Raw genomic sequence first — 13,573 nt, forward strand, 5'->3', positions numbered from 1 at the left:
GTGACACTTCCAGAGAGAAGCACTCTGAACATGTGTTTTATATCGGACCAGGTTCTCCCAACCGATGAATCGGTCGAACATAAGAAGTCCCACAGACAGAGCCATAGGAAGAAAGTCCTACCGGAGATCTACCTGACCAGGCTGCTCTCCACAAAGGTAGGAGACGGGATGCCCTCGTTCGCGGCAGGTGGGATTATTGTTTGTGGTCTGTAGCGAGAAGCCTGCTCTAGGGAAGGAGCACTGCAGGGCTGGTTGCTCTCAAGAGGCAGTGGGACTCTTCCGTCCTGGGCAGCTGGAGCATGTTTAGTGAGTCTGCCGGGCACCGCTGGCTCCTTGGGTTCCCTCCAGCTTTCCAGCTCGCCCTCTGAGCAGCAGTGCTGCTGTGTGAAGCCCCACACGATCTCCCCAGGCTGGTCTGGGGTCTGTGCACATGAAAGGGATGCTGACTGCCTCAGGGCTCATGAGGCACAGTTTAGATCTGAACCCATCTCGCCAGCGAGAGATCCTGCTGGGAAAGGAGATGGAGATGCTCAGCTCTGGGAGCAGGGAGAATGTCTGTGTGATCTTAATTCAGATTTGAACTTCCCCACTCTCTGCGAGTGCTCAGCTCCAGCACTTGGGCTCCCAGCCCATCTTTAATCCCAGCATGATGCCTCACTGGAGCAGAGATCACAAGAATGGCCAGCAGTCTCCAGTCTTCTTTGTATTTACTGTGCAGAACAATCACAGATGTGAGATCCTAGCAGTAAGAAAGAAAATCTCGATGCCAAAAGAAATTAAACCCAAATGCAAGCTAATTATATCGCTATGCACAAACAAACCTTTCCCTCTCTGCTTCATCATCCCCTTTCTCTTCTGATTTATCCAACTGGCAGCAAAGGATTTCCCCTTGTGCGCAGCAGCCGCAGCCCCTCATGCTGTTTTCCTGGGCTCGGGTGCTGCTGCTTTCCCCAGTCTCCATCGTGTGCGCTTGTCCCACAGGGCACGCTGCAGAAGTTCCTGGATGACTTGTTCAAAGCCATTCTCAGTATCCGAGATGATAAACCACCTGTGGCCGTGAAATATTTCTTTGACTTCCTAGAGGAGCAAGCAGAGAAAAGAGGGATCACAGACCCTGACACTATGCACATCTGGAAGACCAACAGGTTTGGAAGAGGAAATCTCTTCTTTCTTTCCTTCCTTCCATCTCTCAGGAGCAGCAGCTGCAAAGCCCTGGTGTCCTGGACTAATCATGAGGTTGCTAAAAGTAGAAGAGGGATTTGCAAAACAGGACGGGTGGTGGAGGGGGCGGCAAAAGATGAGGCCAAACACAGTCTTGGAGAGCTTTGAGCAAACACAGAGCTTGGGAACGGCGAGCTGGAAGAGGAGGCATAGGCAGATAAAGGGCAGAACAAACTGGCACACTAATATGAGTAATTAGAGAACCAGAAGAGGGACAAGATGATGGGAGACAGCAACGGTGTTAGCTCCAAGCACTGGAGATCTGAGACAGAGTCCAAAATCATGTCAGGTCTTAAAACATCATGGAGATTTTTAAAACAGCATATTTGGCTCCTTTTCATTTGCTTTCTGGCTTTTCAGCCCTTGGGTGCACTTCTCCCGATTTATCTCTGTAACCAAGCTGAGACTCCAGGGTGTTCACAGGACTCCAGGAGCTGGTGCTGTGACAGTCGCATGCTGGCAGGCACCACAGCACTGGGGACCAGCTGGGAGCGGTGCTGAGGGACCAGATGAGCAGCAGGAATGGGGTGGGGCAGCCAAAGTGAAGGGAGCAGGGGAGAAACCAGAAGATTTAACTGGGGAGAGCAGGGATCTTGAAGGGAGCGTCGAGGAGAGGCTCAGCGCTTCTGAGGCTGCAGGGACAGTAACTGGTTCCAGCCCAACATGTGAAAATTAAACACAAATTTGGCTGGGATAGCAGGCATGCAGACACAACCACTGAGCTACAGATTTGCCTATCCTTCGTTACCTTTAATTGCCAGTAGAGCAAAGACTTACAGCGGCTTTCACTCCTCAGCTGCTGAGGAGGGATGGTAGGAAGGGTGAGCAAAATACTCAAACTGTGTTGTGGCCAAATGAGCAGTGAAATAACTGGAGGAGAAAATGATGAGGGCGCAGAAAAAAAGACACATGAAATGCATTTCATGGGGCCGGGCTTACCATCAGAACCAGATGACAGTTACTGTCGGGGAAGAAGGAGAAGGGGCTGACACCATTGCTACAGAAAGCAGCGAGCCTGGTTCAACAGCCCCATGCAGGCAAACCTGCAGTGGCTCAGGGAGATGCTGAAGGAGCGAGGGTACACGCTCACCTAGACAAGGCTGTACATGAAGTCTCCTGTCTGTGTCGCAGGCGTCAGCCTGAAGAAATGTTTTCGGGTGAAGACATGCGCCTGCCCCTTTAGATAGGCAGAGGGCTGTACGCTACCAGAATGTGATTAAATAGCAGAGCCTTGCTCCTCTCTTTTTTCCTCTCTACTATTCAATTTCTACTATAATCTGTCCTGCGTTTCCTCCCCTCTCCCTCTGGAGTATACCCAGTGTGTGTTCTGGCTTGTTTCCTTCGCAGCCTACCTCTGAGGTTTTGGGTCAACATCCTGAAGAACCCGCAGTTCGTCTTCGACATTGACAAGACAGACCACATCGACGCCTGTCTCTCTGTGATAGCCCAGGCCTTCATTGACGCCTGCTCCCTGTCTGACCTGCAGCTGGGCAAGGTACCATCCAGAGAGGACATCTCACTGCGGCTCGGGCTGTCACGGCCACAGCCCAGCGCGGGTGGGAAGGGACTGTCAGCGGTCACCCAGTCCAACCTCCTCCAGCAGTGGGGTGCCTGGGAGCCACTTGCTCGGGTTCATGTGCTCGAGTTTTGGCTGTCTCCGGGGATGAGGTCTCTCCCTCCCTTCCCCACCGCTTTGTTTAGGCTTGAGTTTGAAATTTGCACCCCCTCTGCCGCAAACAGTGGTCAGGGAGTGGGAACACACCGTCACAGGCAGGATGGACAAAGGGCAGGGCCCCACCTCAGAATGTTCAGAGGATGGAGGGAGACCCAGCTGCTGGCTTGTGTGCTCGGTGTTACCCAGTGGCCGTATGAGCTGTCCCGTGGTGCCAGCAGAGCACCCGGCTTAGCACAGTGTCCATAACGCTTCCTGACGGGCTGAGCTGGTGCCAGAGCAGACGAAGAGTCTCTGCTGTTGGCTCGGGCAGGGGTGTAACGTGCCAAGGTGAGCATGGGTGCGCATCAGCTCTGCTCTGGGTACAGGTACGGGGCACAGGCCAACTCGGCATGGGAGCCCAGCTCACTCAGTTATGGCTGGTTTAGGGACAGCGTTAGTCTAACAATCCATAACAGCAGCTGAGGGACGATGGAAACTCCTAGCGGCAGGATGGAAAATGACGTAGCTTCAGGTGAAGCTTTAATCATCGGTGTCAGTGGTTTCTGCACAGCCTCTCACCTAGGAGAGCCATGAGAAGCTCAGGAGGCAAGCCGAGCCTTCCTGAACATGGGCTACGCCTGCCCAGGCAGCACAGACCCGGCCTGGCTCCTCTGGAGGTGTGGGGACTGCCCAGGGCCTTCCTGTTGACGCCATCCGTCAGCACGTGGGAAGCTCTTGGCGGGCGCTGCCGTAGCCCTGCCTGTGGAGCACTTGGTGCTCCCCTCCGGTGGCAGTGTCTCCATCACACGCTGGCCACCTCCAGCGCATGGTCAGAGCCCGGCGGACTCGACATGCCTGCCAGGAAGCTACGCCTGCTCTGGGCACAGGCGAGCCTGTGCGGGCCAGGTCTCTTCTCCTGCCATCAGGCTCCCACGCGCCATCCTGCGGGGCTGGCAGGCAGCGAGACGTCCAGCGCGCATGTTTTCTGTTCTCCCACTGCCTTGGCTGAGCGCAGTGTTGACATTTGAAACTTCCCGACTTAAATAAGTTTTATTAAGAAATGCTGTAAATCGTCCCCTGCCGCCCCCCCGCCCCAGGGGATGGCGGCAGCACGGTGTGTGACGTAGAGGGGACTCTATGGAGAGAGGGGCGGGAGACTGGCGCTGCTCAGTGCATCCCCCAGACTGAGAGCAACAGGAAGCCTTCACTGGGAGAGGTTAACACTGGAGGAAGATCTAATGAGCGCTTGATTTTTTTGTTTGTTTGGGTTTTGTACTTTTTTTTACATGTGTTACGAAACACCTACAATTTGTCCTTGTCGAGCTGTGGATGAGGGGAAGAGGGGTCAGCTGGAGTCAGACAGCAGATGGAAACATTTTTCAGGAATACAATAGCATAAGTGAAGGAATTGTTGAGTAATGTGGGAAGAATAAATCCTCAGCATAAAAATCAGCTTGCATATACACGCAGTATATCGCTGAATGTTTTCCAGACTGGATTCTTCCCCGGTTTCAGCATTTTGCTCTTGATGCTGCAAATGTGAGAGCAGACTCCGACTCCATACATCTACAGTGTGCAAGCAGTTAATAAACCAGTACCCATCTCTTCATAATACAGACAAATCAGACACAAATTTAAAAAGAACTTAGAAAAGAGGCAGCATGGGTTTCTTTTGTGTTTCCAAGTGGGAAAAAAAAATGTTGTGAGCAGGCTCTGTAACTTGGCTATATTCCTGTAATGCCTTGTCATTGGGTTTGAAAATAAACTGCTGTGGGATCTGGTGCCACAGCCTGGTGCCCATTTCCCATTTCCCCTGCAGCATTAGCCAGGCTACATCTTGCAGCAGCAGATTGCAGTTACCTCGGGCTTCCTTATTTACTGCCCAATACAGCTGAAGATGCTGCCTCCACTGCTAGAGCCCTGCCATGCTTGTCTCCTCCGGACATCATCCCCCCCCTCCACCTGTCAGCACCAGGAGCCCTCCTGCATCCAGTGTCGGGGCGGCGGGACACGTGGATCTTACTCCCCTCTGTGTCCCCGAGCCTGGGGCTGTTTCCCTTGGGGATGCAACGCTAGGCTAGTCAGCCAAGTTCATTCCCGGGGTAATGATATCAGCGGGGCAGGATTGCCTTGAGGTTAAAATCATTCATGCTTGTGTTTGCAAGGAGTGCAGGCAGGGTTATGCCTTCACTGGTACAACCCGATCGTGTGGCTGGGAGGTTAAGGCTGCTTTGTCCAAGCTGACATTAATCAAGAGAACTCAGTATTTTCTGTTAATTACTTTACACGCACTCAATATAGGCCAGGCAGGCTGGGTTAGGCAATGCAAAATAAATCAAAGCTACATGAAAAATCCAAGAGCAACATTTCAACTGACAAAGTTCAGCTTGTAAGAGAGCTTTGTTCTTCAGCTTAAATCAAGCTGGCTGCTCAAGAGACCCGAGCAAATGTATGCAGAAGCCCTTCCCTTGTTACCAATTTCCACACACAGAGATGCAGAGCACAAGTGTTTTATCTAACACAGTTGTGCTACGCTCATCTGCAGAGCATCACCTGGCAGCAAGCCACCTCGCCTGACCCTGTGCATGCTTTTTAGCCTGCTCTTGCTGCAAATTAAAACACATTCACACATAGATGACCTTCACTGCCATTGTAGCTAACGAACGTTTAGCTCGTGCTAGGAAGAAGGGCAGAGGGACCATGCTGTGGCCCCACAGGTGGGTGGTACCTCTCTGCAGCACCTTGATGTGTCTGAGCCAGTACCTCTGTCATTAGCTGTTTTGTGCCTCGGTGCCGTCCCACCACACTCCCGTCTGTGTAAAGTGAGGACCAAAGCCATAGCTGTCTCCTGAACACCGTTGTAGCTGAAGTCGGTGTCTGACGGTCAGCACTTTGGTCAGACAAACAGGATAAGGAGTTTTCAGCCAGGAACAACACGGTGTCTGATTTCGGTATCTCGCCCTCACTCTAGGACTCCCCGACTAATAAACTACTGTACGCCAAGGAGATCCCCGAGTATAGGAAAATAGTGCAGCGATACTACAAGCAAATCCACGACATGCCCCCACTCAGCGAGCAGGAAATGAACGCCCACCTCGCGGAGGAGTCGCGGGTAAGGCACGCTGGGCTGCAGTGGGTGGAGGGGGGGCTCGGCTGGAGCGTGCCCCCGTGCCAGGGATGGGGTCGGGTCTGCAGGCTCCATGCCCTGCTGGAGTGAGGAGCACTGGTCGTGCTCCGCTCCGGCTGACAGCAGGAGTCTGGGAGCGGCCGGGAACAGATAGGCTGCAGTCAGCTACTGCTTAGATGCTGGAAGGAGCAAACAAGAAAGGACATTTTGCCTCAAACTTCCACACACAAACTTCATCTGACCTAATTCCAAGCATCTTCAATTACTGCCAGAGCTGCAGTAAACACCCACGAGTTAGCTTGAACCTAACTAGCTTTGGCACCACTGGGAGTTGAAAGCAAAATTCAGTGCCAAAGAGCCAGGAAGTTTGGAAAAGGATCTCTGCAGTCCCGCAGCCCCCCGGCCAGCTGGCCCCCGGGCGCCAACTGCCAGGGCCGGCCACGAGTCCCAGGCAGCCCGCTGGCAGCCGGCCCTGGCAGCTGGCCCGGGTGCGGGATGCCGTCCCTAGTACCAGCTACGGGAGCTGGCAGCTGCGCTCCGGATCCGAGTCCTGCCAGCGATACACCACAGCTTCCTCAAAATCAAACCATCTCCCCGCAGCATTTTCACTTCAGGCACCGAGTGGGTTTTTTCCCTTGCCATTCCTCTGCCCAGCTCTTGCACTGCCCGTCCTTCAAAATGGCTTTGAGCACAGAGGGGTAAACAGTGCTATCAAGCGGGGCATTCAAGGCTGGCTTTAAAAAGACTGAGACTGTTCCTGATGCAAGCAAATGTACCTTCCTTAAAGGAATAAGTCAAAAGTCCAGCTGCATCAATGCAACAGTAGCGAAAACACCCAGGCAAAACCTTCTTTTAATCTAGGTAATGCCTGCTGATTGGGCTTGAACTCACTTGCTGCATCACGACAATATTCCTCTCCTCTTTGTTCTTTCTTTATAAAGAAATACAGGAACGAATTCAACACTAACGTCGCCATGGCTGAGATATACAAATATGCCAAGAGATATCGCTCCCAGGTAAGTGGGTTCAGCTGCACTCGGGCCCCAGTGTACCTGTGGAGGGAATATCAAACGGTACGTTGTAACCAAGCGGTCAGATGCCTGCATCCAGTCCCACAGAAAAGAGATTATTGTTTTTTGCATAATCCCACGCATATATGTAATATATGCACACACAGATACACCTGCTCTCCTATCCCTTGGCTGACGACTTCTCGGAAGAGAAGGCCAGCTATTCCTGGCTGTTTTTAACAGTGTTTGGCTGGGCCGGACTGAAGCAGGGCTGCCCAATGCGTAAACCCACAGATGCTTTCAGGAAGGCAGAGCACACTGATGCGGTCCACACCCAAAATAACCTGCCACCCACCACCCCCAGCTGGGTCCTGACCCCCTGCGCCCCTGAGCTGTGGGCTAGCTCTGTGCCCCGAGCTTTATTATTACGATGGTTTTCGGTAGCATTCCTCTCCTCTCCCACCCCCCGCCCAGGGACTCAGCTGTACCCTGGAGCGGCCGGAGGGCGCCGTGGGGTGTGAGCATGGGGGCCGTGGGGCAGGGTGGGATTCAGGCTCAGCAAGGCTAGCGGGTGGGCACCCTGCCCGCACTGCCTCAGCCACCCACCTGCCCGCGTCTCCTGCAGATCGTGGCTGCCCTGGACGCCAACCCCACGACGAAGCGCACCCAGCTCCAGCACAAGTTTGAGCAAGTGATTGCACTCATGGAGGACAACATCTACGAGTGCTGCAGCGAAGCCTAGGCCGACTGCAGCCCTGGAAACGACCTTCTCTGCAGCGTAGTGCCGTAGGAAACCTGCCTTCAGCCGCGGATACACCATGGATCACCTCTGCCAGGGTCATTTTCAAACCAGCCTTGTGGTGGGGGTGGGCCTGGCCCGTGGCTGAAGGGCTCCCTCACCTAACAAGAAGCCACAAGACACTTTTCCAAGCAGTTCAAAAAACATCTGGTCTGCACTGTGGCACCCATAATTTATTTGCTGTTGCCAGCCAGAAATGGAGACATGACACTTGTGGCAAGCTCAGTTCACCACTTCCCTCTGATCAGTGCCCAAGTGGTCAGCAGCTCCCTGCATCCCTGTTTGTGGGTCCTCAGGACGAGAGACGGGGCTGCAGAAGCTGTAACAACGGACGCAAAGCAGAAGGGTAGCCTCAGGGAGTAATGAGCAGACACGGCAAAGGCCATCGGAGCAACGCCTGAGCTCCCTTACACACCATCCCTCCGACATCCTTGTTTTTCCAACACCAGGGACTCTATCAGCTGTTCACTATCTGCTGCATTCTGTGTATTTTTGTGCCTTTTAATTTTTGTACTGTATGTGTAAACATAACCACTCCTCCATCTGAGACTTGGGCAGCACGGGGAACTTGGGGCTGAGGCAAAGCAATTGCTTCCCAAGAAGCTAAGGCATGGTGAAAGCACTTTATCCCCTAACGGAGACAGCTGTTAAGGAGCCAGAGGGAGCGTGTGATGTGTTAGCATGGGAAGGGCTGCTCCTCCGTCCGCAGGTTCCCACATCCGTGTGCACAGCGAGCTGGAGTTGCAGTGGGTCGGCAAATATCGCCCACCTTCCAGCCAGCTGGTCACAGGCATGGCTTCTGCCCAGCGGCTGAGGGCAAGGACTCGTGCCTCGCAGCCCAGCCTCCCATCACATCTATGGTGCTGCCCCAGCTCAGCCCCGGTGACGCCGCTCATGCCAAGAGGGGTCAGCTCCTGCTGACGGCCCTCTGACAGAGCGGGCTTGAGCCCTGTGCAGGGCAGAACACTGGGTAGCATCTTCCCTCACTCTGCCCCACGCGCTCCAGCATCTCCCTGCCATCAGCACCGAAAACAAGGTCAGTGCTACAGTGGTGTCTTCCTAAAGCAGCTTGTTCTGCTTGCTTCGGACCCAGCCACCATGGTTGTCACCTGAGAGCAACCAAGAGCGCGCAGTTTTGCTGTGTGTCCGGTCTTTTATTCGGCCCATAAAGGCAAAGGGACTGGGCCCCGTCCCCTGGCAGCACAATGCTCGCTCCCACAGGCCAGCACCCCAAGCTGCAAACAAAAGTGGAAAGTGTCCCACACTTACACTGGGGTCAGCGGGCAGGGTCCCACCGTGCAGACAAACAGAGCTCGCCCACGACCTAGAAACTTCACTGCCGTCCTGCGGCATCCGCGCTGGGGCAAAACCCCCGTCCCAGCCTGGTGGCCCATTCTCCTTTCTGCAGCCAGGGGAGCCATGACCGCTCTGGTCTTCTCCAGCATCACACAGGCCCCTCTGTAGAGGCTGGACCGCAGCTAACGCCACATGCTCAAAGCCAGCATTCACGTGCAGGCAAAGGCAACCTGCCCACGAAAGCTAAACCCAGCCGTAGCCACCGTGTTTTCAAACTGCCAAATAGAAAAGAGAAAAAAAAAAAAAAAGAAAAAAGTTACTACCTCACTCCAGGCAGGGTCCGTCTAAGGTGAGCCTCCATTACTCATCCAGCTGGCAAGGATGCAACCTGGTATTAGATGACTTTGGTCCACCAAAACTCCTCCTGGGTGACTCACTGCCATGGACAGGTGGCCTCCATCCCATTGTTTCCAGTAATGCCACATTTGTCGGAAATTGGAACATCAGAATTGTGTATGTGTATATAGATATCTATTTTAAAACAAATGATAGACTTTATCCAGTATGTTAAAATGGGGGGTAGGGAGGGGAGGGAAAAGGGAAGAACAGAGGTGATTTTTTTTTTTTTTTTTTAAAGAGAACTACAGAAAAAGTACATACACTGTGGAGGTTTCAATGTCTTTGCTGAGGATGTGGCTTCAGAATAGAAACTTTAAGAATGTAGCTGGGCTACATTTTATTTTGAAAGTGATTTCACAAAAAGTTCTTGAATTTCTTTTAGAAACTGTGAATAGCTGCCAGAGATATAAGCAGGCCCAGCACAGGGAAGGTGAGGGTGAGAAGGACCGAGGTAGCAGAGAACGTCGAGTTTGGCTGGAGGTGGGGAAAGGGCCATGGAGCAATAGCCCCATGTTGTTAGGAAGAAAGGATACAGGTGAGCCAATAGTATAGTTTGCCTCCAGGTGATGTGACTGGGCTGTGTATTGAGGCCTATTGCTTTATTATTTAATTTTTTCCAAAGCAAAAAAAAAAAAAAAATTAGTTGCTACAACCATTTTAAAGGAACAACTTTAACAGAGCAGAAGCTTGAGGGTTTGTAGTGTTGCCTTGAACCCCCGAGCCCTTTGTAACATGTTTTTAAACTTTGGCACGTGTTGTGGGTGTAGTGCCCTTACCTGCTGTGTAGTGGAAGTGGCAGACTCTTGGAAAAGCCTATCTTTGTAATAAAACAAGGTGCTGAAATCTGTGCAGTGAAGTTCCTGCCCCTGTGCAAACAAAGGACATGCAACATTGCGGTAGATACCTGCAGGTGTGCACAGCGATCTTTGCATGTACGAGACGTACCGTGCTCGGGGCTGGCAGCTCAGCTGGTAACACCTTGTTTCCATACGGGAGGGGATTTTACTCCTCTGGGCTGCAGAGCCCTGGTTTCCAGCAGAACAGGCTGTGGCCACGCACCATTCCTCTTACCCAGTACCACGGCTCCCACCAGACAAGGTGGCACGGGATGGGGAAGATCCATGTGAGGACGCAACCAGGCGCCCGAACTGACTGCGTGCTGTGCTGCACACGTGAAGGACAGTGAGACAGCGGTGCCCAGGGCCGGGCACCTGTACGTCTGCCAGGTGCTGGCATGAGACAGTGTCTTCTCCCAGCCCTGGGGAGCCCAGCGCCTGCTCTGCACCACAGCTGCTGCCAGCCCTCAAGGCTTCTGGCTTCAGCTCCGTGACACCAGCCCAGCCCGTAGGTCCTAATAACCATGGCATTGCTAAATCCTCTCTCTTCCACCTCCCCCAGTAAAAGCTGCTCTTTCCAGACACCAGAGGGATTTTCTTTTCCCCCTAGAAAGTTGACTCTTAGAAAAGCTAAATCCAGCCATTAAATGATTTGGCCTCTCTCGAAGCAAAAGAGCCTTGTGTTTCACACCAAGTACCTGGTGAGAGAGGACGCAGCTCCTGCCTGGTTCTGTTACGGGACATTTCCACATAAGTGAGTAGCGCTTTGAGAGACTAACTGTCATCAAAGAGCCAGGTGAGCTCTGCTCAGTAACTACTGCAGTATCCTCCACCCTGTCCCTGGGGGAATACCAGTTTCAGCTCCATTAAAGATGGATCAACATGGCCAAGGCTAAAGTTTAAAGAGAAGTTAGTTTGCTCAGCTCTTGCTTAAGCCCCAAAGCAAGGCCAGGAGCCTTGGAGGGCATTGGCAAGGCCAGCTGAAGATTAGCAAAATCCTCTTTAGGAAGAGAGTTTTACTTCCACTTATTTTCTCCTGCCCAGGAAGACTGTAACCCTTTACATTATCAGGCTGACCTTCAGAAGAGCTCTGTTCTGCACAGAGCAAGAGAAATTCAGGCATTTGAAGCTATTAAATGAAAGTGTTGATATGTTGACCCATAGGAGCTAGCAAGGCAGGTTTAGAGGTGATAACTGTGCCACAGATAGATAACAAGAACACGAGTAATGCTGCAGTCTATAGCAAACACCCCAAACTCCTTTTTTGAGCCCAAAACCGCTTCCATCTTCCTCTTGCCGTGGCTAGAGCACAGGCAGCTCCCCCAGCACTGGGGACCCTTGCCCACTGCACATACCCGGACCTGCTGCCCCAGCACTCCTGTAATCCCAGCTCAGCCAGGCATTAGTACAAGGGCAGCCAGGAGGGTGGAGAGCTGGACACCTACCCCACACCACGGCCCCACACTAGCAGGAATGGCCAAGCCCAAGCTTCGCAGTGTCCAGGGGTGCCACCGTGCTGTGCCCCATGGGTCCCAAGGGCCCTTGCCCAGGCCATCACCCAGCACTGGGGCTCACCACCAGCCTGCGCACACACACAGCCCCCCAAGCCCAGCACCCCCCTGGCACTGCTGGCCAGCCAGGTGTGCCACTGTAGCCTGCAGCTGGGGACACGTGGGGACACACGAGAGCAGGCATGGCAGGCAGCAGCCTGCAGCACCAGCTCACTGCCATGCCACGCAGGACAAGGGCAGGGCTGCGGGATTTTGATGATGGGAGTGCAGGGGCAGAGACCCATGAGCAGGGCTGCAGTCACACCATTCATGAGGTGAGTGAAGAAGCTTTATTAGCAGAAGGTGAACACAGAGTTAAAACCTGTCCTGGGGACTAAAACCAACCCAGAGCCAGAGGGCCAGGGCCCAGCTGGGAGCAGGACTGGGCTCCCACAGGGAGCAGGGCTGGCCAGGACCCCCTACAAGGCCTTCCTGCCTGCTGGGACAAGGGCTGCATTCTGTGGCCGAGCTTCCCCCTGGCCAGCTCCTGGGGTCACCTTGGGCTTCCTCGCCTTGCCTTGACCCCCTTTTGCCTTGGGGGCATCTTGCTGTGCCCTCTTGGGTGCCTTCCCCTTGCTCTTTCCCACAGGGGCCTTCTGGGGTCCCTTCGCCCCAGCACCCACAGGATTGTCACCATCGCCCCCTCCTGCATCCTCAGCAGCCGGCGCTGTGGCGGACCCTGAACGCCCTTTGCCAGGGGCCCGGGGGCGGCTGGCAGCTCGTGGGGGCTTCGCTCCATCATTCCTGGGCTTCACTGCTGCTGGCGGCTGGGCCTGGAGGGGAGAGAGCACCTCAGGCTGCTGCCATGCCATGAGCCACCCAGTCTCAGCACTGGGCACTACTCACATCCACGGGCTTTGCCCTTGGCTTCTGCTTCGCTGCTGTCAGCTTCTCCTCCGCAGCACCTGTGGTAGAAAGGGCAGTGGATGAGCCCAAGCAGGGGCCTCTCCACGGGGCCAGGGCAGCCCGGGGTGGCTCACATCACCACCAGCCATTTACCTCGCTGTCGTGCATCTGCTGGGGGGGGCCCGGGGGGGGCTTGGTGGTCCCTTTTGGTCCCAGCTTCGGTGCCTGCCCTCCATCAGGATCTGCCCGGCCCAGCTTGTGCCGCAGCTTCTCCGGGGCTAACTGGGGGCGAGAAGGGTGGAAGTGGGGCCAGGCAGCACCTCAGTCCCCAGCCCCACCACTTTGGGGCCAGCAGCCCCCTGCTCACCTTGAAGCGGCCGGTAGCCCCTGTGGCAGAGGAGTTGTGGGGCCGCACCAGGTCCCCACGGCTCAGCCCCTTGCTCAGCGCCTGCTTCAGCAGGTATTTAAGGCGGACGGGGTCCACAGCAGGGTACTTGGCCAGGATGAACCTCTTGATGGCAATGACAGAGACACCCTTCCTCTGGTCCTGGGCCCGCAGCGCCTCAATGACCATGTGCAGGGTAGGGGGGTGCGGGGGCCGCCGGCCCCGGGCTGGCAGACCTGGGAGCTGGGCTGTGCCAGCAGCTTCAGCTGCTGGGAGAGGCAAGAGGCACCTCTTGGTACCTGCACCCAGCCCTGAGGCACCCACACCCCCAAGGGCTGCAAAGTTCCCCAGGAGCCAAGCAGCCATGACCCCACTCATCCCTGCAGCCTCACAGGGACCATGGCCACCAGAGCCCAAGCAGAGCCCCAGCCCCCCATCTCTGCCAGGACC

General features: G+C 54.5%; 2 protein-coding genes across 2 annotated transcripts in view; one reads left to right on the plus strand and one right to left on the minus strand.

Annotated features, from left to right (window-relative positions):
* Window positions 1–10,344, plus strand: part of PLXND1 (plexin D1) — an 84,798-nt gene extending 74,454 nt beyond the window's left edge. Inside the window, exons 31-36 of the mRNA XM_054838243.1 lie at window positions 52–156; window positions 982–1,145; window positions 2,569–2,716; window positions 5,847–5,987; window positions 6,944–7,018; window positions 7,638–10,344. Of these exons, the coding sequence (XP_054694218.1) occupies window positions 52–156; window positions 982–1,145; window positions 2,569–2,716; window positions 5,847–5,987; window positions 6,944–7,018; window positions 7,638–7,754 (750 nt within the window). The 3' untranslated portion in view covers window positions 7,755–10,344. The remainder of the gene's footprint in view (window positions 1–51; window positions 157–981; window positions 1,146–2,568; window positions 2,717–5,846; window positions 5,988–6,943; window positions 7,019–7,637) is intronic.
* A 1,967-nt stretch (window positions 10,345–12,311) lies between these two features.
* LOC129211490 (protein B4) lies at window positions 12,312–13,489 on the minus strand. The gene is made up of 4 exons (XM_054838682.1): window positions 13,106–13,489; window positions 12,921–13,020; window positions 12,739–12,836; window positions 12,312–12,665 (listed from the first exon to the last, which is right to left on the minus strand). The coding sequence occupies exons 1-4, from the start codon at window positions 13,487–13,489 to the stop codon at window positions 12,312–12,314; spliced, it is 936 nt and encodes a 311-aa protein (XP_054694657.1).
* Between the last annotated feature and the right edge of the window lie 84 nt (window positions 13,490–13,573).

The sequence above is a fragment of the Grus americana genome, chromosome 11, assembly GCF_028858705.1.
Source record: "Grus americana isolate bGruAme1 chromosome 11, bGruAme1.mat, whole genome shotgun sequence".
Lineage (NCBI taxonomy): Eukaryota > Metazoa > Chordata > Aves > Gruiformes > Gruidae > Grus > Grus americana.